General features: G+C 41.3%; 1 protein-coding gene and 1 long non-coding RNA gene across 2 annotated transcripts in view; one reads left to right on the forward strand and one right to left on the reverse strand.

Moving 5' to 3' along the window:
* The window catches only part of LOC136403648 (uncharacterized), a 493,289-nt gene extending 479,667 nt beyond the window's left edge, over positions 1 to 13,622 (forward strand). Inside the window, exon 2 of the long non-coding RNA XR_010751164.1 lies at positions 8,794 to 13,622. This is a non-coding gene — a long non-coding RNA (uncharacterized lncRNA). The remainder of the gene's footprint in view (positions 1 to 8,793) is intronic.
* Positions 1 to 24,958, reverse strand: HAPSTR1 (HUWE1 associated protein modifying stress responses). Its single transcript, XM_066382632.1, has 4 exons — positions 24,550 to 24,958; positions 23,904 to 23,984; positions 14,863 to 15,138; positions 1 to 2,406 (listed from the first exon to the last, which is right to left on the reverse strand). The coding sequence occupies exons 1-4, from the start codon at positions 24,773 to 24,775 to the stop codon at positions 2,162 to 2,164; spliced, it is 828 nt and encodes a 275-aa protein (XP_066238729.1). The 5' UTR covers positions 24,776 to 24,958; the 3' UTR covers positions 1 to 2,161.
* Positions 24,959 to 25,410: the final 452 nt, after the last annotated feature.

A 25,410-nucleotide genomic window follows, 5' to 3' on the forward strand; every position in this document is an offset into this window, starting at 1 on the left:
TAAAGTTTTCAAAAAGTTTAATGGAGCCCATAGGCATATAAATTGTGTTCTGGCAGACAGTAAGACCTGCTTTCTCTTACCAAAGAAAATGGCACATGTTTTATCAAAATTTGACAATCAAGAGTAAAGGGTACTGAGATTAAGTGTCAGAGCACCAACTAAAACAAAAACTCCCAAAAAATTGTCACTCAACTTGGAAAGAGGAACTAGAACCAAGGCATAAAGGGGAGATTAAATATGTGTTCCTCAATCTCAAAAAATCCTTTAGGAGTAGGAGTTCTGGCCACTTGTGAGCAACATATCACACCACCAAACCCCAATTCCAGAATCTAAATTTACAACAGAAAAACAGGTAACTCCAACTGCTATTCTTGGTATAGTCCAAAGGGCAGCTTGGAAGTGTTCATAATACAGAGGCTTGTCCGTTTCAGGTAAAATGACAGATTGCTTTAATTCTTCCTGCTATAATATTTGAACAAAAATGACCCACTTTTGCTAAAATTTAGAAATACCTCACGTTCATTCCTAGTTTTAGTATGGAATTGACTTTTTTAAATAAAGGTTTTATATATAATGATTACAGAACTTTAGTTCATACATTTCTAACATTCCATTCACATCCCACCCAGTCAATGAGTATTATGGATTATGGTTAACTTAGCAAAGTTTCTTCACATAAAGATATTACTAAATGGCTGAAGAAATTGCAAACTTGAACAAAGTGCTGTGAGTAAATTACTGGAAAAACCCTTACATTGGATTTGCAATGGTCTTTTACGGATAAAAATAGGAAGTAACTGATACTGGACTACAAATTTGCAAGGAAACATTTTTCACTGTCCTACTTGATATATATTATATAATAATATGATAGAATAAATTACAGTACCTGGCAGGCTGACATCAGTTCTTCACCTAAAAAATGACTATCATTCAGTTCAAGATATTAAAAATGAAGATGAAACATGCTCTAAAACATTGTAGCTACAAGAGGTCTTATAATTACTCAAAAGAGGAATCTAGTGAGAGCTTTCACCTCCATGCGATTCCATCTTTTCCAGAATGATTCCAAACTGCGCTTTTTAGGAGAGGGATTGGAGAGTTGGGTTTTGCTGTTTAACTTGTAATCACATTATGAGCAGATAAAAAGACCTTTTTTCACCTGCCACCCATTCCAGTGGAAACTGCACAAAGTAGGGCACTCATGAAAAATGTAAAATTGGACAGAAAGACTGGACTACCTACCCTCCCACCATCCATCTCCCTCTCATGAATACTAAACCAAAAAAGGAAGCCCACTCTCAAAGTTCATGACCTTTCTACTTTAGGTCACCTTGAGTGCAGTCTACATGTTTACATTTACCATAAGGATAGTACCCTGCATGGGAAGCAGTCCTTGTCTTAAAACTGGAGTTTAAGTCTACAGGGTTAATCTGGGGACGATTTAATATTGCTACCTTTAGAGCACTAACACACACAAAGTGAATCCAACAAAGTTCTGTGTATTGATTCAATATTAAGTATTAATTGCATGACCATCATAGCACCTCTTTACATCACACAATCACCAGAATAAGCAACTGCTTTGAAAACTAAAAACAGGGCACAGTCCAATAATTAGAAGTTGCACACTGTTACTATATAGAAACCAGGTGCAGGGTACAGTGCTGCTGTGCAAAATGGAAGCCTGCAGATTTGACAAGGAAGCCAAATCGTGTTTTAGACAATTTTAGGAACCTGGCAATACTGTTGAAGCAAAATACTCAACACAGCAGGAAATGGGGGGGTGGGGGGAATAAAAGAAAAAGAAACAGCATTCTAGAACCAAATAAACATCTGATATTTCCTTTCCCTTTGAGAATAAATACAGTTAAGGTCACTTTTAGCCTTAGAACGGATATATGTTTGCCTATGATGATCTTGCTAACGACTACACAATATCTGATGTCCTCTGCTAGGATTATAGTTTTAAGAAAGCCATAGTTACAAGAGGCATCTACTGAAAATACCTAGAACTTCCTTTTATGGCAACCACTATAGAATTCACTTGTCTTAAACAGTGAACACGGGAAGATGGCCTCATGTTTCCTTTGCGATAATAGTATATGTTGAGGATCAAGTGGCTTTCAAGCAGCATGGTAGGTGTGAAAATGTTTTCAGTTTAGATCATTCTGTTGCGTTTATGGGTTGGTGAGTCTGTTATGACATCGCCACACTGGGCTGAGGTACGCTTTCTAGTTCCACCATTGTCCAAGTGGAGTGCCATTTCTTCTGATATGAAAGTGTTCAAATCGACATCATGGAGTCCATTTCTCCTTCGACTAGCATTCGATCCACTGCTTACATGTGTAGGAGAGCCTGGGGTACTCGAACGCACGCTTATACTAGCCATTGCACCACTAAGACCTAGGAAGAAGAAAAAAGGTTTTAGAGTTGCTCAATTATTCAACCCTCTTGAAAGCAGCCCATTTTACTGTCAATGTTGTCACTGTCAAAGGATGTCTGTCTGTTTTCTTTGTAACAGGTCCCCAGGGAGCAGTTAAGCTTTATTCTGGAAAGAGAAATTGTCTGGCCCTGAAATATAAGATACTTCATTGGTAATTCTACCAATATTTACAATATTGGTAACTACCAACTACTGGAAGATTATGTTACAAACACTGTGCTAGGTGTACAAATAGAACATGAAATCCTCCCATCTACTCGTTTAGCTAGGTACTGTATGCAATTTACAGCTGAAGACCGAAGGTGTTTGTGTTAAACAATTTGGTTGTCGAAAGTCCCCATTCCAACACATTCCTCTGATGTGTCGGTGGGTGTAGGAGGATGTGTGTCTGCACACAAAGGGAAAAACAAGCAATCATTTCCAGGCCTGTGTGGGTTTGTCCCAACATCCCCTCCAGTTAAGGTGACTTTATAATTTATCATCCAAATTGTCAAGTACACTATCAAACCCCAAAAAGGGTCACTACCAAAAATGATGCTGGGACATCAAGTACAAAATGAGTCTGTCCTGGACAAATCAGACTGCCTGATCACCCAAGATCTGGATTCTATTTGGTTGGTAGATACCCCCTCTTATGACAACCTAACTCATTATCATCTACAATCCTTTAGAGAAAGGGGAGAGGGCAAGCGCTGCGTAAGAATTCCTGCTGCTTTGCTTTGTAATTTTTTTTACAGTAAGTTATTAAATCCAATAGACCCAGCACTCATTGCTGAACACTCAATTCCTTATACTCTTGAACAGTTAAGGAAGCAAACGTGTTCCACTCCTAAATGTTCAGCATAAACCTGTAAAAGGCATGAGTGAGGCAAGAAAACATAAACCATATCACTGGATTTAACAACCTACCATATCACTGGCAGTGTCTTTTCCTTCTCAAGCATTTCCCCTTATGCTATTCTAGCCTCACATAGGGACTTTGTTACTGCTTGATTAAATTTATATATAACATAACCTAGTATAATCAACGTTCCCAAATAGGACTTAAATTAAGCTTAGAGGTTGGTTTCAGAGAAGCCTATTCTAATTTTATGCTCGGTAAATATGATTTAATTGTGAACATCAAGTTTAAAAAGAATTCTCTGCTTCCTACACCACATAAATCTATGAAATTCCCTTTGACATTGTTCTCCACAAATATTCTGTGAACATTCTCAGACCCACAACTTCACGTTCTGCAGCCCACACTTCTCTTCTAAACTGCTCTTAACCAACCTGTCCCCTCACTGCTCTGCCTGTAGACAATGTATCCGCCCTTCCCACTGCGGGGGAAAGATCTGATCTTGTCCCTCCCTCTTAAGCTCGAAACAGCTTTCCAAGACTAGCACCTATTTAAAAAACAGAATATAAGCACTAATATTGGAGTACTTCCTGTGTCCAGCACTACATTAAGTACTTTTCCATTTCATCCTCAAAAGAACCCCATGACATCTATATTATCTTCATTTTGTAGATGAAAAACTGAGATTAAGCAAGCCACCCAAGGTCACACAGCTAGTGAGCAAGAGCTGGGACTCAGACTCAAGCAGATTCTACATCCCTATTCACTGTTATACTCCCCCCTCCTAGAAGTCTAAATTCCTTTATCATGGAAGTGGCTTTAGGGTCCAGGGCCTGGTCTGCCATAGGCCCTATCTCTAAACAGTTACTGCTTTCTCCTCCTGCCTTCTACACTCCCCCAATAAAACTGAATCATGACTATCTGTATCAGTTAATTTGCAGTCCCTTAAAAACACTGGCTGGGCCTGTGCCTCCCTCTTCCAACATCTGCTCCCCACTGGCTCTACCAGCATCTCCCCCCAAGGCCTATTTCCTGGTTCTCTACCTCTCTCTCCTGTTGAGTCTCTTGCTCATTTCCTCATCCCTTCCTGCTTCAAACTCTTCGCTCCTTCCTCTGGCCTTTATGGGCTTCTCTTCTGCCCAACACCTTGTTGTCACCCAGGCTGGCTGCTTGACCCCTTCACTTACCCATTGTTTCCCATATCAGTGCCACAGGAGCAAACATTTCTCCTGAGCTCAAGGACCTATCCATTTTTCTAACTACCTGTTGACCATCTTAAACTTAACATTTTCAAAAGGAACTGCGCTCCTTCTTCCCCAGCCTCACAGGTTTATTAAAATAAAAGGGGACGCAGCATCTCGGGCTGGTTTTCTGTAGTAGCACAACACAATCACATTCAACTCTTCCTAAACCGTGTCTTTTCATCTCTACCTAATGAATTTACACAGTGCCTGGCACGTAACATTCAATGAATTCTGAAAAAAAAAATAATAATGCTTCAAAGTCCTATCTAATATTTTGAAATCCAAAGCTTTTAATGTTTACTTACATACACTTCTCCAACACCAGAAAATAAACGCAGGTGGCTCTATTCACTCAAAGCTTTGCCATCAAGTTAAAAATGAAATTATTGCCAAATTCTTGGTATTCTTTCAAGTTCTTCCCATCTATAAACTCCTTGAGATGAGAGCTGTGCCTTCCTTTCTAAGCTCAAAGCTCACAACACACTAGTAAAAGATGTCCACATACTTTAAACAATCATCTTTTCATATCTGTTTCATAATGCAGGAGGTTCTAAGGTTCTACTGCAAAATATGAACCTTCAGCAATAAACTGGACCACTTCAGTAATTAAACTCTGGGTGCCCCTATCATTTGAAACTGCAAAATCACCTCAAGAAAACCCACCCCCATACCCCTCTAAAGGTAGGAATTCCGTGGCAGTATGTTTAACATGTTAAGAAAGGACAAACACCCAAGGCTCATAAATCACTCCATCAGAAGAAAGACAGGAACGCCAACTGCCATTCTCCATAAAGATGAGAGAAAACATTAATTTGATCAATTTGAAAATTCCCCAGTAACTTCTATAAAAATCACAATTTTTTTTCTGTTCAGTGTATGACTTGGGGTTTAGTTTAACAGCTAAAATAAAACCACAATATGCAACACTGTCTCCTTATTACCTATTCTCAGCAATGAGATTTATTTTCAAAATTGAACTACCTAATCTTCCCAATACTTTCCAAATGGAAAAAAAAAAAATTAAGATTAACAACCCAAAAAAATGTGTATTTTAAACAGCCCAAATTTTATTTAATAAACCAATGACAGCTGCTAGAAGATGCTTTAGGAAACCTTAGCTAAGCCACATGAACAATCAGGCCTATACAAGTACAGAGAATCTAAACATGCGTCAGAACTAAAAATGAAGTTGTACCGCCCAAGGGCATACAACTTGATTTCTACCAAAATCACACTTTTTCAAAAGGGCTATGAGAATATCAATTGACAAAAGCAACAGAACAAGTAGTATGATTAGACAGAAGTCTCAATTGCTTAATACAAGATAAACTTTATCAGTTTAAAAGTTTCTGCATCCATTTTAAATGATTAGTGAAGGAGTGAGAAAAAAAAAAGATTAGGAAAGCTCCCACTGGAGCTAAAACAAAGTTACAAGTCCAGGTTATAGAAATCTAGATTACATGGCAAATTGTTAAAAGTAGCACATAACTATTATTTCCATACCAAGTTCATGCTTAGCATAGTAAGAAAATCCTGTTTTGAGAATTACACGTGATTCCAGCTTATCAACACATTGTCAGGTCACATATAACCAGAGAAAGAGCGAATTCAGACCAGCCCCCCTCCTTCCTCCAGAGCAGAGCCCTGAGGCCTGGAGCACATCTACACTCTCTACTTGCTTCCTCCCTTTCCCCTCACCTCAGCCCTGTGGGAAGAGGGCCAGCCAGAGAAGAGAGGGCACCTTGTCATTACTGTTGATCCACTGAGCACAGGTTCAGGACTCCCCGTAGATCTGCTCCACCAGTTTTCTCATCTCCAGTAGAAAGGAGGGATTTGAAATCCCCACAACTTGAACAAAGTGATTAACATCCTGACTGAATCCTAAGAAACTGGTATTCTTCCACTTGAAATTGACTATTCAGATGGATAATACTCCCTTTTCACAAAGTTGTGTTCTGAGATTTTAAGCAAGCAGCCCTTATGTGTAAATACGGTGTTTTAAATGCACCAGGCATAGTTCAATCACTGAAAAAGAAATTCTACTAGGAAGACTTAAGTATTTTGAAGTAGATACCACTCCCCACCCCAATCCGTGTACCGTAATACTGAACTTTTATTGAAGCAAAGCACACTAGATCAAACCAATTACAAAGATACATGTGTCACACCAAGAAAACATTTTTAGTTATACTGACAAGCCCAGAATGCTTTCAATTTTTCAAAGACAGTTTTAATGCCATGGAAAAAATGCTTATGTTAAAATGAAAAAAAAAAAAAAAAAAAGCAAGATACAGAACCATATACGCAGTATGATCTCAACTATAAAATAATTTCAATATTTATACATTGAAAAAAATGCACCATTTAACTGTAGTTATTTTGTATAGTTGGGTAACAACATACTGAATTTTTACTTTATAAAAATTTTCAAATTTTCCAAGAAATTAGTGTTTATAAATTAGAAACCTAGTAAGAAAAATACACTCCACTGTTAAACTCCTTCCTAACTACCAGTGGGTTTTATATAAGTACTAGGTAAGTACATTGGCTTTGAGGCATGGCTACATGGGCTCCTTTATCACATCACCTCTTATGAAAAACATGCCCCACGAATATTACTGCAAGTTCAAAACAATTTGCATCGCTGTTTGGGAGCTTAGTTAAGCCCTAGACAGTTCAGCAACTATTATCTAACCTTACCATACAGACAATCCCAACTTATCATCAAAACCTGTAATGCTATCTTAATTACCTTAATTGTTCTTGTTCTCAGAAGCTGGTCTGAACAACGGGCATAATTTAGAAATTCCAGCCTTCATAGAAATTTTAATTTTAAAATATTCTTTAAAATAATAAAAAAAAATTAGCCTGACCAGGCAGTGGAGCAATGGATAGAGCGTCAGACTGGGATGCGGAGGACCCAGGTTTGAAACCCCGAGGTCACCAGCTTGAGCGAGGGTTCATCTGGTTTGAGCAAGGCTCACCAGCTAGAGCCCAAGGTCACTGGCTTGAATAAGAGGTCACTCAGTCTTCTGTAGCCTCCCCCCCCCCCCCCATCAAGGCACATATGAGAAATCAATCGATGAACAACTAAGGTGCCGCAAAGAATTGATGCTTCTCATCTCTCTCCCTTCCTGTCTGTCTGTCCCTATCTCTGTCTTTATCATAAAAAGAAATACGTAATAATAATAAAACAAAATAATCAAGAAATGAGAATGCTTTGGTGCATTATCTCCTACATCTTCATTTCCAAATAAGTTTTTAAAATACTTTACTGGTAAATTAACTCTTGACAGTTCTGGTATTCATGAAGATGCAGACCACAACATTCAAGCACTTATTAAGAATCTTCTTATCCCACACACTGTACCAGGAGTGTGCGCAAGAAGAAAAAGAAAAAAAAAAAGAGAAAAGGGGATTTTGAAAGATGGATAGGTAGAAATCCCCCAATGGTCAGTTTCAGTTAGTCCTCCACAACAGAATATTCCAAAGATTTTCTTTTATAATATATCATCAGTTTAAGAATACTTAATCTAATATTTTGTTATTAAACTGTCAAAAATTTGTGTCTAAATACTCAGCTTTATAAATGGAAGGGATGAAGAATGACAAGGAAGGGGAGAGACAGAAAACCAAACAATTTCTTCTTAAATGTACTAGACCTCAACTAAAAAATATTACCAGGAAGCCCTGGATGGTTGGCTCAGTGGTAGAGCGTCGGCCTGGCGTGCAGAAGTCCCGGGTTCAATTCCCGGCCAGGGCACACAGAAGAGGCGCCCATCTGCTTCTCCACCCCTCCCCCTCTCCTTCCTCTCTGTCTCTCTCTTCCCCTCCAGCAGCTAAGGCTCCATTGGAGCAAAGATGGCCCAGGCGCTGGGGGGCATGGCTCTGTGGCCTCTGCCTCAGGCGCTAGAGTGGCTCTGGTCGCAACATAGCAACTCCCAGGATGGGCAGAGCATCGCCCCCTGGTGGGCAGAGGGTTGCCCCTGGTGGGTGTGCCGGGTGGATCCCAGCCAGGTGCATGCGGGAGTCTGTCTGACTGTCTCTCCCCGTTTCCAGCTTCAGAAAAATACAAAAAATACAAAAAAAAAAAAATATTACCAGGAAGAACTGTCCTCAGCACCATTTAGTAACTTCTATTATCACTATATTGCACACAGACTAAAAAATAACAAAATGACAAAATAACCAAAAAAGCTGCCAAAACCTGTGCTCAAAGAAGAAAAAAAATCCTGTGGTTCAGAGGCTGCCATAAACTCTAGGGGAAAAGGATTATCAGTTTTTTGTGTAAAGTATGGCAAGTTAGGAATTTGCCTTATGTTTCTATCAAGGTAAAAATTCCTATCTGAACTTATATCCCTGAAAATGATTTCAAACAATTGCATTTTTCTTAGCCCTACACTCAGTTTCTCCAGATTCAAGAATTTGTCAAGCAACTTACTGATTTAAGAGAGTAAGGATCTCCACATAGCTCACAGAAAAACTTTGTCAGGCAAAAAAAGAAGATGGCAGAAATGAAGCCTTCCTCCTAAGGCTATGGCTCTGTCCCTCAACCTGACTGCCTGGGTTTATAAACATCAAACTGTCTTACGCTAGAAACTCAAGATTATTTGATTCATCTTTGTATCACCTGTTTCCACCACTAGCTTCCAAGAGAGCACTTGGTATCTACTGTGTTCAGTAAATGTTAGGCAACAGGAAAGGCTACTGAATAATAATACAGATTTTATTTTTAAATAACCACACCTTCCACAGAAGGATTTTAATTGCAAAAGTCAGAACTCATAACTCTACATTCACCAAAAAAGAGGGGGAGGGGGGTTGCAAACAAAAAACTTTAGACTTCAATACTCACCAAACAGCTACTTGTTTTAACTCACAATATTCTTGAGGGGAGGGGAGGGGAGGGGAGGGAAAAATCTTTCCTTTTGAAATTCTCCATTGAAGGCTAGAATGCCTGTATTAGCCTAAATCCCTTCAGCACTTGTGCTAGTGAATGCAGCAGCCCCACTGCATTTTTAAACTTGTTTTAAACATGAAATGAACTTAGAGTTGGGCAAGGTGCTATCTTAAAATCAAATGCCAGTAACAGCAATGGTTCCCTCCAGACACCAGATCCTTTGTACTAGACTGAGTTTGAAGAGATGAACTTTACAGGGGGCCAACCCAAGACCAATAGTCCCTAGCACTGCAGTCAAGAATGTTATCGAAATGACTTCTGAAACTCAGTGTCTTTGATTTTTCTGGAACGATATGAACAAGGGCCAAAAACCTATAAACAGCACCTGTCAGATAATTTGAGTAAGAGCAAGGCTTTGAATAAAGCTATCAAACGAGTGGAGTCTACTTGGCATCCTGCTTCCTCTTCCCCTATCCTTCCCCTCCATGAACACATGCCCCATTCTTACTCTGGACCCCTTTCACCAAAATCCCCAATGACAAACAGAACTCAAAATGAAGACACCAGATTTTAACCTAAAGCTTTTCCAGACACAGCACTTGCTTGAGCAAGTCAACTGAGAATCTCTCTCTCCATACAGTACAAAGAGAGTATCACCAACCTCAATGATGTATAGCAACAAGAAAAAAGCTCAAGATCCCAGCAATTAATAGAAGTAGTTAACAGTAAGTTTTAACTTCATTCTTCCCTCTGGAGTGATTTCTGCCATTTTTAAAAGCCATCCTTACTAAAAAGGAGAAAAGTATCATCAAAGGCCACTGAAGCTCCACGTCTATTTTTGCATCGAGGGCATAGGGCACTCATAGGACTTAACAACTAACCTGAAGTCCTACTCTTCTCAAGTCAAAGAACACAAAGTGATGTTGGAAGGGGGTAGGTAGTCTGAATAGTTTCTCATTTACTGTATCACCTTATAAAGCACTGTATATCATCTTTCACAAAACGGGAGACTGCCTTGGAAAGGCTAACCATCTTGCCCAAGGTCATACTAGGAAAGTAGCCTTTACAGTATACAAAGTTTAAATACTCTTCCCTAATAAACTGAAACAGAAATCCAACAGGTCACAAGCTATTCACCTTGAAGCCTACCTCTCCACAGCCCCTTATGGGGAAACAAAACCAGGACGACTATTCCTAGAACCCAGGCCCCACCTCTTCCAGAGAGCCTTCTCTGAACCCACAGCCAGGCTTACATCATGAAATGTCCGTCTGTCCTGAGAATATCTCACACACATCATGCTCAAGACATTAAAATATCCAAGCATGTGCTGGCCTCAACGGAAAAGGAAGTGCTTCACTTATTTATACATTCCCAGAGACTGCACAGAATCTGCCATGTGCATGTCTGCTGCATGGTTAAAGGAGAAAAAGACCTGCCATTTGCTGGGACTGGATGAGGTCCAGTTTGAATCTGTATGAGACAAATGCCTGTGGGACACCCAGTGGAAATGTCACCAGAAGACAATGGGGCACACATATCTGCAGTCAGGAGAGAAAGTCTAAACTAAAAGTACAATTAAGATTGAGGTGGCCCTTGAAGTGTTTGCAAGTGCGTGGAAGAGCCTGAAGAAACAACAGGGAGCCTAAGAAAAGGGAAATCTCTAGAAGAGAAATAACTAAAAGAGGGATGAGAAAGGTAAGAAAACCACACAAAGGTCCAGATGATTTTGGGCTATCTGAAATCACTTTACATAAAAACAAGGTGATAGGTATTAATTCAGCACTCAGGAAGTTTTCAATAATGTTCTTAAGACTAGAACTAAAAAGCAAGAATAGAAATAAATTTAGCATATGTTTATGTGTGTCTGACTTCTCAAAGTTTAATATCTAGATGACTAGATTGCATGGTATACAGAAAATAAGTGCCAAAACAAAGCAATGGATTACATTCTTTTAAGTCTCAATACCCTCAGTTGACATTTTTTTATTTTAAAATCTGTCTGATAACCATAAATTGATGTACTTTTGATTGAAACTGTGAACTTAAGTCTAAAGCTGATGAGTACTGATCAGAGGATTTTACTCATTGCACCCTCACTGTCTACATGAAATATACCATTATTTCCCCATGTATAAGACGTATGTGTTCTCAAAAACTTTGGGGTCTAAAAACTGGGTGTGTCTTCTACAGTGGTTGTGGCATTTCAAATGCCATAGATGGAACTGAAGACAAGACAATATATGACGACAGTTGATTCGTCATCAGACACAGATGAGGACAAGCTAATGGGTGGGAGTTTTGACAGTGATGAGGAGTTGTATGAATTTTATGATGAATAACACCCGAGTTCAATAACTTTATGCAACACTTTTTTTCCCCAAATTTTGGGCCCCAAAATTAAAGTGCGTCTTATACATGGGGAAATACAGTATACGCTACAAATATGTTACATCTTTGCCATTTTTCTTTAAATAAAGGGCATATTTTAGGTATACTTGGGCACTTTTGGTGCAGGTGAAAATTTAGGAGCTGATAAAGGAAACTATAAAAGTAATTGTCATCTCTTATCAAAAAACAGAACATGAGATACATGGAAGAGAATAATCAGTGTGACTTTCTACACTTAACGTCTGCTTTGATTATAAACTCAGAAGTCTGCCTTAACATATCAATTATTTTCCGATATCCCCTCTTGCATTCCAAAACTTCATGAATATGGACTCTCTCTACAATGCAGAACTCCCAGAACTCAGCTTGACCCTGTCACATTCTGTATATCTGGCTAAGCAAATTATATGCAAAACCAATTTTTGACAAGCATGTGCCCTAAATAAGATGTTTCAAAATATACTTTAAAGGATCATCAGGACAATTTTTGCTTCAGTTTACAGACTATTCAATAAACAGACCAGGAGGACACCTCGTTACAAAGTTAGTCATTTAGCTGCATTACAATTTAGTTAACAATGCCCTACCATTAAACATCATTCAAATCACTTTAAACACTGAAATGAGACTAGCATTTCCAATATGCTTATGTTCATTAAAACCACTAGAGCACAAACTTCAATGTAATTCAAGTTTCTGCACACTCTTTTTCAAGAGGCCCTATTACTTTACCACAACACATATAATTTTAACTACATGAATTGAACTCAGTGTATGAACCCTAAGCATAAGAGTGCATTGAGTTTGCAATATATTCTGGATTCGGCACTACTTGGTAAGTTTATTGAAGGAAAGGATTATTTTTCTATACCGCTTTATAAGTGAACATTTTAAAACTCTCACAATTTAACCATAAATTATAATGAGTCTCTTCCTAAAACTACATCATCATTAAAACTCCCAAAGGTAAGGAAAATAATATCACAAGTTGAACAGATTGAATTTAAAAAAATGTTAAGGGGAGTTGGGAGAGGGCTGTCTTGCCCATTTACAGTGAGGGCCAATAGTAGGTTTACAGTCATGATTACACAGTTTATTCTTGTCTTTATGCATTTCATATTTTCCATACGAAAAACTGTAAACCTACTTTTGCTCATCCCTATATACAACTGCATTAAATTTTAATACAAGAGAATTCATGTTTCTTAAAATTATCTTCTAAAGTATAGCATAATACAGAAAAAGACAGTTTAATAAGACAAGTATGGAATGAGTTCTAAATCCACCTGATGATAAAAGCAGAACGCTTAAGGAAAGAAAGACAACTACATCAAATACTACCATGCATTAAAATTAATCTAACAACCTATGTATACTTCTGCTAAGTTTTACAAACTTAACGGTAAAAGATGTGAAACTGGGCCCTGGCCGGTTGGCTCAGTGGTAGAGCGTCGGCCTGGCGTGCAGAAGTCCCGGGTTCGATTCCTGGCCAGGGCACACAGGAGAAGTGCCCATCTGCTTCTCCACCCCTCCCCCTCTCCTTCCTTTCTGTCTCTCTCTTCCCCTCCCGCAGCCAAGGCTCCATTGGAGCAAAGATGGCCCGGGCGCTGGGGATGGCTCCTTGGCCTATGCCCCAGGCGCTAGAGTGGCTCTAGTTGCAACAAAGCGACGCCCCAGAGGGGCAGAGCATTGCCCCCTGGTGGGCGTGCCAGGTGGATCCCGGTTGGGCGCATGCAGGAGTCTGTCTGTCTCTCCCCGTTTCTAGCTTCAGAAAAATACAAAAAAAAAAAAAAAAAAAAGATGTGAAACTGCAATTCAACAGGAACAGATCAATCTGTTTTTGCCTGAGTTTCAAAAGTTCTGATGGTGTAACTAATCCACTATAAGAGAAACAGCAAGCAGTTGTAAGAACTACATCCATACATCATGGAATTTCTTGCAATAAATGTTTTTATATTTTTAACTTATCATAATCAGGAGAGGGGGAGAAAACTCAACACTTTCCAAACCCCACGTTCTCATTTTAAGGTAAAGAATCAAGGTTTGCCAAAGAACAGGAATTTCTAGAACTATTTAAGTGTCACGGATATAGAAGCCCTTTGTATACATCACACTTTTTTATTTTTAATCACTATTTTACTTTGTTTTAGATGACCTACACTATGGCCCAGAAATTTTAGGACTCATGACCTAACCACTAATCACTTCTATATATCTTAGTCACTGGCACAATCCAGTTTCACCTTGGGTTCAACCAAATCTTAAAGTCTTGTTTTGTTTTTACGGCAGTATTAAATGTTGGCCTATAGAGAAGTGGTTCTCGCAGTTCTATCTGAAAGTCTGTATTAGGGAACAACAAGCAACAACAGACTCACTAACTACAATACATACCCCAGAGGCTTCTCCAGTAATAATATTTAAACCCCTCAGCCAAGAATGCCTTATGGCAGGTCTGGCTGGGGAGATGGCGATGTACTAGACTATCAAAGCAAGAACCTAAGGGACATACACCTAACAAAAGTCAATTATTCTTCCATCTGTCCACTTCCACTCAGGTCATCAATTCTCACCCTCCACAGGCACATTCAGTAACTTAGGGTGTGTCAAAGGGAGTTCCCAGGAGAGTTAGCCCAACAGTTACCTGCCTTACTTGCCTATCACTGACTAGGCTCCTCCAGGCAATTATTAATGTGGTAGGATTCTTAAACACAAGAATTTCCTTGAATCAGCAGAATAAGAAAACATGTACAGCGTAAGTGTAAAACAATAAATCCTAATCAATGCTGCAGAAGACTGTTACTGTAAAATCAGTAAGCTCAAACTAACTTTCTGAAAACATTTTTTAGAATAGGCTAGCTAACATTCAAAAAGTTCTCATAAGAGTTCTTAGCTTACATTCTATTTAAACATTTCTAGAGCAAGAAGTTACTATAATAGACAAGAAAAACAGTCAATATATCTGGACCTAAACCTAAATGTGAAAATGGATTCACAGGCACACTCTTAACCATTTTCCAAAGAAATATGTTTAAACGGCTTTACCATGCAGAGCTATGGCTTCCCGGAAGGGTTGCAAATCAGTCTCTACAGATGAGCTAGTTTCCGTTGAAGTAGCTCGGTTAGGGGACACTACAGTCAGTCTTGGGGGAGCTCTAGAGTTTCGTGGTGGAGGAACTTTCCCACACAGGAAGCTGATCAAATCTTCTCTACGAATAGTTCTTCTGCGCTTTTTAACCCAAGCCAACACATCCTTATTGCGTCGCTGATAGCCAATCTGAATTCCAATATCAAAACTTCGCTGATGGGTATCCACGCTTTCTGTTAGGAAAGAAGAAAATGGTACATGATGATCAGGACAGCCATGCTGCATTTTCTGCTAAACAGAACCATTTTACAAGTTAATCAACAAAGTGAGTATCAAAAGTATAGGGTTCTCTAAGTCTATCAGTGAGTAATCAAACTGAGTTATATTTTGTTCGTGTTTCAAATGTTATACAGTAAGCCCCAGAGTTACAAACATCCGACTTATATGCAACTCATACTTACAAATGAAACTCCATAAGGGCTACTGGTAATCAACTGCAGTTGGACATCAGTGAAAATAATCGTTACTCGACTCCTATGGCAAAGAACTAACCAATGAAGATCTTACAGAACGAGAGCAGCAGATGACAGATTTTACAGAAGAAAACGGACTTAGAAATTCCACAACCGGCAAAGTTTTCTCCTTTACATCTCACTGAAGCAGGAATGGCAAAGTTAGAGAAGCAAGATCCTGATACAAAAGGGTTCACCCAAGTTTACTGTACAGAAACCAAAGGCCTGAGATGCTTCAGGGCCATTTATTATGAGAAAAAGAAAAGCTCTCTACAAACCCCCACTGATGCCGACTTTAAGAAACTGACTCCAGCAGTAGAATCAGACCCTGACTCACTAACACCAGTCCCATCTTCTCCTACAAGTCCCATCACCTTCTCTACATCATCCAAGGCAGGTTAAGGATTTTTTTTAAATGCTTAAGTATAAATTTATATGCACAGAAAGGTAACAAATACTATGTTAAACAAACATCTGTCTAAACTGCATTTAATAGGTAAGTGTACCTGCTGTTCCAACTTCCATACAAATTCAAATGAAGAACAAACCTACAGCCTGACCTGTGGTGACTCAGTGGATAAAGCGTTGACCTGGAACACTGAGGTCGCCGGTTCAGAACCTGGGGCTTGCCCAGTCAAGGCACATAACGGGAGTTGATGCTTCCTGCTCCTCCCCCCTTCTCTTTCTCTCCCCTCTCTAAAAATGAATAAAAATCTAAAAAAAATAAAAATAAAAATAAAAAAAGAACAAACCTACAGAACATTTCTTGTTCACACACCAGAAACTGCCTGAACATGACGTTCAATCATAATATTCTAAATGCAGTTAACACATCATACAGTCCTAGGGGGTCTGTCTTGTTCTTAGATTCTTTTCCTATTCTTTTTTTTTTTATGTTTATTTTACTGACTTCAGAGAGAGAAAGGGAGAGAACAGGAGACAGTGTGTGTGCCCTGACCAGGAATCGAACTGGCAACCTCTGAGCTTAGGGATGATGCTCTACAAACTACAGCCCTTGGGCTGCATGCAGCCCCCTGAGGCCATTTATCCGGCCCCAACGCACTTCCCGAAGGGGCACCTCTTTCATTGGTGGTGAGAGGAGCATAGTTCCCATTGAAATATTGGTCAGTTTGTTGATTTACATTTTTCCCCCCAAAACTGGAAACGGGGAGGCAGTCAGACACACTCCTGCATGCGCCCGACCGGGATCCACCCGGCATGCCCACCAGGGGGCGATGCTCTGCCCATCTGGGGCGTCGCTCTGTTGCATCCAGAGCCATCCTAGCACCTGAGGCAGAAGCCACAGAGCCATCCTCAGCACCCGGGCCAACTTTGCTCCAATGGAGCCTTGGCTGCAGGAGGGGAAGAGAGAGACAGAGAGGAAGGAGAGGGGGAGGGGTGGAGAAGCAGACAGGCGCTTCTCCTGGCCAGGAATCAAACCCAGGACTCCTGCACACCAGGCCGACGCTCTACCACTGAGCCAACCGGCCAGGGCTGTTGATTTAAATTTACTTGTTCTTTATTTTAAATATTGTATTTGTTCTCATTTTGTTTTATTATTTAAAATATGTGCAGTGTGCATAGGGATTTGTTCATAGTTTTTTTTATAGTCCGGCCCTCCAACAGTCTGAGGGACAGTGAACTGGCCCCCTGTGTAAAAAGTTTGGGGACCCCTGCTCTAACCAATCAAGCTATCCTGGACAGGGCTGCCTTGTTCTTTAAAATATTTAAATAGAGCCTGACCAGGCAGTGGCGCAGTGGATAGAGCATCAGACTGGGATGCAGAGGACCCGGGTTCGAGACTCCGAGGTCGCCAGCTTGAGCGCGGGCTCATCTGGTTTGAGGAAAAGCCCACCAGCTTGAACCCAAGGTCGCTGGCTCCAGCAAGGGGTTACTCGGTCTGCTGAAGGCCTGCGGTCAAGGCACGTATGAGAGAGCAATCAATGAACAACTAAGGTGTTGCAATGCACAATGAAAAACTAATAACTGATGCTTCTCATCTCTCTCCATTCTGTCTGTCTGTCCCTGTCTATCCCTCTCTCTGACTCTCTCTCTGTCTCTGTAAATATATATATATATTTATTTAAATAGATAAAAAGAGACTACTTATATTGTTAGCCAATTTCCATTTTTAATATACTATTCCCTTAAAAAGGTTGTTATAATAATCTAAACTAACTTGTTTAATAATGTTAACAATGAGTTTTTATTAGATGTTTGTTAGTACCGTAGATACTCAGCTTCAATTGAGAAAAGGTTAGTTTAAGTATCTTGAGTGTGGTACTACTGTTCCCTTACTGTACATGACGAAACAGCTATTAAGCCCAGTAAATTCACCAAAGTCACAAGATAATACATGTTATACAAGAGCTATAATTTTATTCAAGTCTGTTTCTTATCCATTATACCCCTGTCCTTCAGGAAAGAATGAATTCTTACAAATTCTAAGTAGGAGCATCACATCCACATTCAATAGAGGACTAAATATTGCATATCACTAAGGCAACATTCACCATGTTGTTTTGGAAATGCACTCCTACTGACAGATTCAGCACTGATTGGGGGAACACACGGAAAGTAGCAGCAAACATTTTAGAAATAAGGGAAAATTAATTCTGACTACTCAACAAAACCAAACAGCATCGTGGAAACAAAAAAGCTTCCCTCATTTCCCTAGGTATATTTTCCTTCTGCTTCCAGTTCCCAACTGTTTTCCGTAACTCATAACATTCCAATCCCAGAAGACCTTGCCTTAAAATCTATGGCCTCCCAGTCTCCCTGTTGATACTTCCCCCATGTATACTGAAACCAAGTTTTCAATAAAATAATCCCTGCTCTTTAGAAATTTTATACAGCAGAAATTTTAGTCACAACTACTTATTTGCCAGTCACAGGAGGCATACCATGTTTCATATTTTTTATATAAGCAGCTGAAATTTAATTCACGAGATTTTTTGAAATCTAATTCTCCCACCTCTAGCAGGGCCAGCAAGTAACTAACCATGATTTCAGAGGTCAAGACCAAATGCAAAACTTCCTTACATGATACACTAACAAAATTAATCAGATTTCAACTAATTATATTTTTTCTGATACAAGCCTATGAGTCAGCCAGAGGAGATAACCCAATTTCATAAACAAGGAACTGCAATTGAGGTTCAAAGGGCTTTGTCCAAATTAGGCAAAATAGTTCCTTCTACATGGTATTTCTCCCTTAACAATAGAAAAGCCATTTCCCATTCTCCCTGGAGGACCACAAACTAAAGGAACACACCACTATATCTAAGCAGCACTTTCAAGGAATACTAATGCTACAAAAATACTTGAAATAAGAATTTAATCTGTACTAACCAATCAGTCTGCCACAGGAGAAAAGTATTTTAAATGTTTCATTAGAAACAAAGATCTGAATCACAGTCTACTAAAAAAACCCATCTAATTGTTGAGGAAATAACTATGATACATTTCCTAACAAGATAGTTATCCAAAATTAAGTATTAACTTCTAGCTACTTATATATTTACTTAATCTTCACCTACCACACAAAACAAAGGACAGGAACCAAGGAAGAATCACTGCAGCCACAGTGCCTGGCATCCAACCTTCCTTCTAATAATTCTAGGGGAAGCTTCTGCTACACATTTGCTCAAGGGGTAGAAACATGTGGTTTAGTCCTAAATTAATCTGCACAAACCCAAACCATAGCTATGATACTGGTTCTGAGTAAGCATGTGACCCAAATCTGGCCAAGAGACTGTAGAAGTCATATGCTAGTAGCCCCTGGGAAAAAATCCTTTCGGGCTCTTCTAACCTTCATTGAGTGAGCAGCCCCTAAAATGTGAGCTGCCAACATACTGAAATTAGCCTGAAAACAAAGCTCATGTTTGCACGTGTTGAACACACAGGAGTAGGAAACTACAGATCAGGGCATTTGAGCCACTGAATTCAGTCAACCTCACACCCTTGACCTGCAAGTTCGAGAGGAGCCAATCCATGTTCAAACCACTGAATCTAAGCCTTTTATTTTCCTGGTATTTGTAGCCAAAACAGTCTTTTACAGAGAAGTTACACCTAATAAAACGATTGTCTTCTATAATAATTTACAATCTAAAAACAGTACTAGGAATAACTGAAGCTAATTGTAATTTTAAAACAATTTAAGACAGCTTCTAATTGTGACCCATACTAAAGCATTTTGTACAGTCTCCAAGTTCAGTAAGTTTTTTTTGTGGCAAGGAGAGTCACAAACAGCTCCAGAAAACTGTTAAGGAAATGAAATCCCAGTATGTGCTCCAAGTGGCCTGTGCTCTGACCACTAGTTTGTGTATCAACCACTCACAACTAGCCCAAATTTTCAGTATGCTCAATTCAATTCACTTTCAGTTTATGTATAGGTCCAAAATAACCCGCTGAAACGGCCATAGAAATATTACAGAATTTGGTACCAAGATATTTAAAAAGGATTTAAAGGCACCATACTATTTTTATCACCGGAAATTTTTATTTACATTTAGCCCTTTCAGGGAATAATGAAGGAGGAAAGTACACACAGAATTTAATCCAAAGTGTAGGAAAAAAATAAACTAGAATATCTTCCCTTCCTCTTAAGTATACACCACAAAGCTTATTCCAACACAGGGGGAAAAAAAGTGTAGACAAAAAATAAGAGGAGTATCTTCACCTCCTCTTGAGTACTGCCCAGAGCCAGAAACATCTGAAAAATAGAACCTGACCACCAACACTCAACCTTGAATTCAACACTTGAATACTCACTATAGGCCTGCACTAAACTAAGAGCGTGGGTACTTATCCCCACTTAGTTAAGAAAATGAAGGAGCACATGGTGAAATACCTTGCTCCAGGACCTTAGAGCCATGTAGTAACAATCTAAATTCTGAACTCAGATTATACAGCAGTTAGACTCCACAAGGATGCTGGCCTTCTTCAAGCACTGCCAGAGTACAGTGCCTTGGGGCAAATGCTGTTCAAAGGGAGACCAGAAATACCTTTAAATATGTATATAAACAATACCAAGAGACTCTCTTAAGGACTCACCATGCAACTATAGTTTCAGAAGCAGTTTTAACACGTAAAAGGACAAAGAAAGGAGACATAGCATAAAAAAAGAAATGAAGAAAAACAAGCTGAGAGAAACAACTAAAGAAGCAGAACTAAAAAAAAAGTAGTGATCTGCAGTATAGGATCAAACACTGGCTCATAGGGGCTGCTGAACAGCTCGGGCATCAGCACCCACCTCAGTCTGACCACGAGGTTCCCTAGGATGGCCTTGTCCCACAGAACCACCAGTCCAACCTCTCCACTGAGTAAGTGCCCCAAAGCAGGAGGAAATTTGTAATTAGATAAAGTGAATATGAACTTTTCCAAAGAAGAGTCAAGAGACATGGACTGGAAACCAATGACCCAAGGAAATGTGATGGGTGGGTAGTGGATTTAAAAAGCAAACATACAGGATTGGCCAAGTATTTCCCAGGTAAGCATCAAGCTAAACTAGATTAAAATAACCCGAGTAAACTTTTCACTACCTTCTTTAGTTGCAGACAGCAAAAATGTACTAGACTAGGCAAGGGACACATAGCATGACTGAGTATTGCACAAACACCACCCTCTTTAGAGTTATCAAATGTAAAAACAAGAACCAGTAATCAAGGATTTTTCTTCCCCTTTCCAAAAAGGGATGTCCAAGTGTGGCCCTATTTTGTGGAGTAGAAGGAATCATGCACTCAATTTTGTTGAATTCTGTCCACACTCAAAGGGCACCCCAACTCATTCTCCTCCCAAATCATTCCAGCCACATTCCTATCAAACTAACTGAAAATTGCAATTTTTCAAAAAACCACAGGCAATCAAAAGGTTCCTCTTCTCCTAGGCTTGCACCTCAATTCTGACCTTCCAACCTGCTCATTTTAGAGATTATGAAGAAGCTAGTGAATGTGCCAAGCTATCCCCAGGCTGCAAAATGAGCCATTTTTAGCTTGCTAGATAAGTGCTTAATCATTCAAAATACAGGAGCACTGCCCACTTAAAGGGATACCCCCAAATTTCCCCTCCTGTAAATTATTAATATATTAAAATACTTTATCAGAACCATGACTATTCTGATTGAAATTTACCAACCACTTAACGCTGCATACACTTGTGACACTATCTTGCCAATTTAATTAGTTCTATTTAAAGTACCAAATTATTCCTATAGTTGAATTGTGTTCTCTAAAGACCACACCCTAAAGAGGAAAAATGTAACTGCAGAGCTCTATCCACACTCCTTATATCAGATAAAGAATAATGTTGCTACATTACCAAATTCCACAAACCACAACTTACCTTTTCTATCAGGTAAAAAGGAATGCATTTAACAAAAATAAAATAAAAGTAGTTCAGTCTGACAATCAGCATTTTCAATAATGCAAGAACCTCGTGTTGTTGTTTTTTAAAGTCTGTTTTCTGAACTAGTAAATTATAAGCAGCATTTTTTAAGTCAAGTACATGCTCATATTAGAAATTTCAAAGTTCAGCTTCTAGCTCATCTTCTTATACTAAGAATTAGCACCAAATAAAACTGCCAGCTTTCGTCCCAGACTGATACAATCTGCACATAACAGCACCTAAAACTGACAAAAAAAGCTAAGCACATTCCTATTTTTGTGACCCAGGCAAAGGGCTTAGCATACAGAAAGCACTAAAATGTGCTGTCTTCCCCTTTAAGCAAAAAGCAATTGCTACAAGTAAATGGCTAATCGTGGTACCACCATACAGCAGAATGCTACTCAGCAAAAGAAAAAATAAAAAGCACTGAGCTATTTATTAATGCATGCAATGAGAACTCAATGGATCAATCTCAGAAACATTATGGGAAAAGGAAAAGAGTCAGATACAAAATGCTACATTGTGTGAGGCTCTATTTATAATTATAAAATTATGGAAAAGAGAAAAGCAATATATGCAGCAATCAGATCAGTGGTTGCTAAGGGCTAGAGGGGGGAGATACAGTTTTTTCTTAACAGTGAGTTTGTCAAAGTCAAGCTTACACATTAAAAGAGTGATTTTACCTTGTGTAACTTATACGCCAAGAAATCTGAGTATTTTAAAAACTAAGTACCATGTCTCAGTTCAAACTTCCCTGCCTGCATGAAACCAAGAGCCATTCCAAATAATGCTCAAGACCCTCAAGCACTGATGGATGTTAAAGCAAATTACTCCAGCCAAAATTTAAGAAACTCAGTCACATAAAATCAAAGTTGACCACTGGGGCACCATTTAATTATGTTTCCCCTTCCTTGGTAAACCTGGACTATTAGTTCCTCATTCCTTAAAATTAACATTCTTCTCAACCAGTTTTAGTTTATGTTCTCAAGTTACTGTCCCCAAAAAATGCAAATTCTACCCAAGAAATCTCACAATATATCCTTATAGAATATCACCATTTGTACGTCCTTACACAAAAATAATCTGATAATCGAGTCACTGAACAACCTACTTTGGTAATTTTGTAATGCACAAAGTTCCATTACTGTTATCAGCAACTTCTAGAAGTTTGAACGCATTCGATTAAATATGTATTTCCTAACATTAACAAATTCAAATTCTTTTTCCATAGAAAACTTGCCCCCAAAAAAGTTAGAAAAGCAAGCCCAAATTTCCAAATCTTCAAAATCAGAAACACAAAATCTCAACCCACTGTCACTAAGAGCACAATGGGCAAGAATGTTTACTTAACATATCTTCCTGTCATCACAGAGGAGGGCAATTAACTCCAGAAAGGCTCTAACCATAAAACACAACTCCTATTAACTCACACTCAGATCCCAGATTTCCTGTCAACAATGGGCAAGCAGATACAAAGTTTTTAAGACAATTATTTGACTGTAGGGAAGAGCAGCACATTAATATGACCACAGGTTACTTCAACTAGCTAGTTTTCGACCTACTTAAATGCTGTAACTATCACGCTCTAAGTTGCCTATCTCAAAGAATGTTTACTCTCAGGTGCTTACAAGTCTCCCCCACCTCATCCCCACACGCCAGTGGCACAAAACCACAAACTCTTCCCTTGGGTGCCTTCTCAATAGAGAAGTTCCTCGCACCCAGTGTCAGCTCACGACTTCTCGACCTCAACACTGCTGACATTTGGGGCGTGGAGGTGAGGACTGTCCTGTGCGATGCAAGCGAGTCAGCAAACCCCTTCTCAGTAATGACGTTCAAAAATGCCCCTAGCTATTGCCAAAGGTACCCTGGCGTGGGGGTGGGGTGTCAAAATCGCCCCCATTTGAAAAATCACTGATCTAGCTAGACCACCAGCAAAGCTCCTAAGTTGCCAAGTATTCAAGGCTAGTGGCTGGATTCAAAAGCAGGAAAAATGCGGCAGTCTGGGTCCAGGTAGAGGCAACCAAGACACCTGGAATGCAGGACGCACACCCTGACGCGGGGCGCCCTTCCCGGAATCGGCAATGCAGCAAGGTTATCTTTACCTTTGTAGAGGTTGGTGACAGCGGTGGCTGCGTTCTGGAAGGGGACCCAAAGAGAAAGTCCAGGCTGCTGACACACTCGGTCTGAAAGAGTGATAAAATAAGAAAGAAACAGAAAGAAATGTCACTTGGGCGTCAGTCACTCCGGAACGGCCATATTAGGTTTCGCCATTTTGTTCAAGGGTTTCGGGATCCCACAGTGACCGGGAGGAAGGCAGGAAAGGGGTCGCGGCGAGGTGGCAGGGGCGCCGCGGGGCCGGCAGGCGCGGCCCGAGCCCGAGACGCGGCGCAGGGAGGTGCCCCCTCGCAGTCCCCGCCCCGAGGCCCGCTCCGGGCACAATAGGGGCGAGCCCCGCCGCCTCCCTTCGCCATTTTGTGACTGGGGGCTCCTCCCCTGCCCGGCCCGGCCCGGCCCGGGGGCGCCCGGCAGCCAGACCCGAGCAGCGATGGGCTCCTCCGGGCCGGCCCCCAAAGGGGACCCCTCCCGCGCCGCGCCCGGCCGCCCCCCGAGGACCGGCCTCCCGCGCCGCCATCTTTGAGGAGGGGGCTGCGCGGCGGCGGCGGCCGGGGCCGGGCCAGCCGCTCCGGGGCTCCCGGCCGAGGGTCCGGCCCGAGGCGGCCGTGGCAAGATGGCGGCGGCGGGCCTCACCTTTGTAGAGCTGGGCCACGGCGGTAGCCGAGTTCTGGAAGAGGTGCCACAGCTTCTGCTGCTTGTGCTCGGGCTGCGCCTCGGCCGCCGCCTCGTCCTGCAGCTCCGGGGGCAGCTGCTCGTCCTGCTCGGCCTCGGCCAGGCACTGCCGCTCCCACTTGGAGAACCAGTGCTCCGGCCCGTGCTCTTGGATCTCGGCCTCGCCCTCTTCCTTCCGCTCCTCCATCCTCCGCGGCCTCCCGCGGCCTCGCCGCCGCCGCCGCCGCGTCCTTCTCAGGCTAGGCTCCCGCGGGAGCGTCGTCGTCGAGCGGCCTGGCGGCGGGGCCCAGCGGCCGGCGGCGGCTCCTGGCGGCGGCCGAGGCCTCCTGCTCCCCGACGGCCTCCGAGCCCCGCCCCGCGGCCCCGCGCTGTCCGGGACGACCCCCGCCCCGGGCCTCCCCACCCCGGGCCCCGCCGAAGGTCGCTGCGGGCCGGATGACCGCCGCCGCCTCTCGCCTCTAAGGTCCGAGCCCTTCTATCGCCCCCCCATGGCGCCGCGGCCCACCCCACCCCCACCCTAGGGCCGCCGCTGGTGACAACCTAGCCCTCCCCGCAGCCCTGCTAGCCCCGCCGAGCCCACACCGAAGACTGAAAGACGTCGTCGCCGCTGCTGCCGTCGACGCCTCTGCGGCTGCTGGTCCCCGCCCTCCCCCGCCCACATGCTGACTGAAGAAGCGCCGCCCACTCGGACCCAGCTCCCCTCCCTGATTGGGGCGCGTCCGCATCCTAGGTTCCCCACTGGTCCGATTCAACTGGTTCCGCGTGCCGATATCTGGATACAGCATTGTGATTGGTTCCCCGAGATGTCTACCTAATATAACC

The sequence above is a fragment of the Saccopteryx leptura genome, chromosome 4 (assembly GCF_036850995.1).
Source record: "Saccopteryx leptura isolate mSacLep1 chromosome 4, mSacLep1_pri_phased_curated, whole genome shotgun sequence".
NCBI lineage: Eukaryota > Metazoa > Chordata > Mammalia > Chiroptera > Emballonuridae > Saccopteryx > Saccopteryx leptura.

Coding starts and splice junctions, on each gene's coding strand:
- HAPSTR1 (XM_066382632.1), bottom strand. CDS start 24,775: ATGGAGGAGCGGAAGGAAGAGGGCGAGGCCGAGATCCAAGAGCACGGG. Junction 23,985..24,549: donor CGTGGCCCAGCTCTACAAAG/GTGAGGCCCGCC, acceptor TCACTCTTTCAG/ACCGAGTGTGTCAGCAGCCT. Junction 15,139..23,903: donor TGTCACCAACCTCTACAAAG/GTAAAGATAACC, acceptor CTTTCCTAACAG/AAAGCGTGGATACCCATCAG.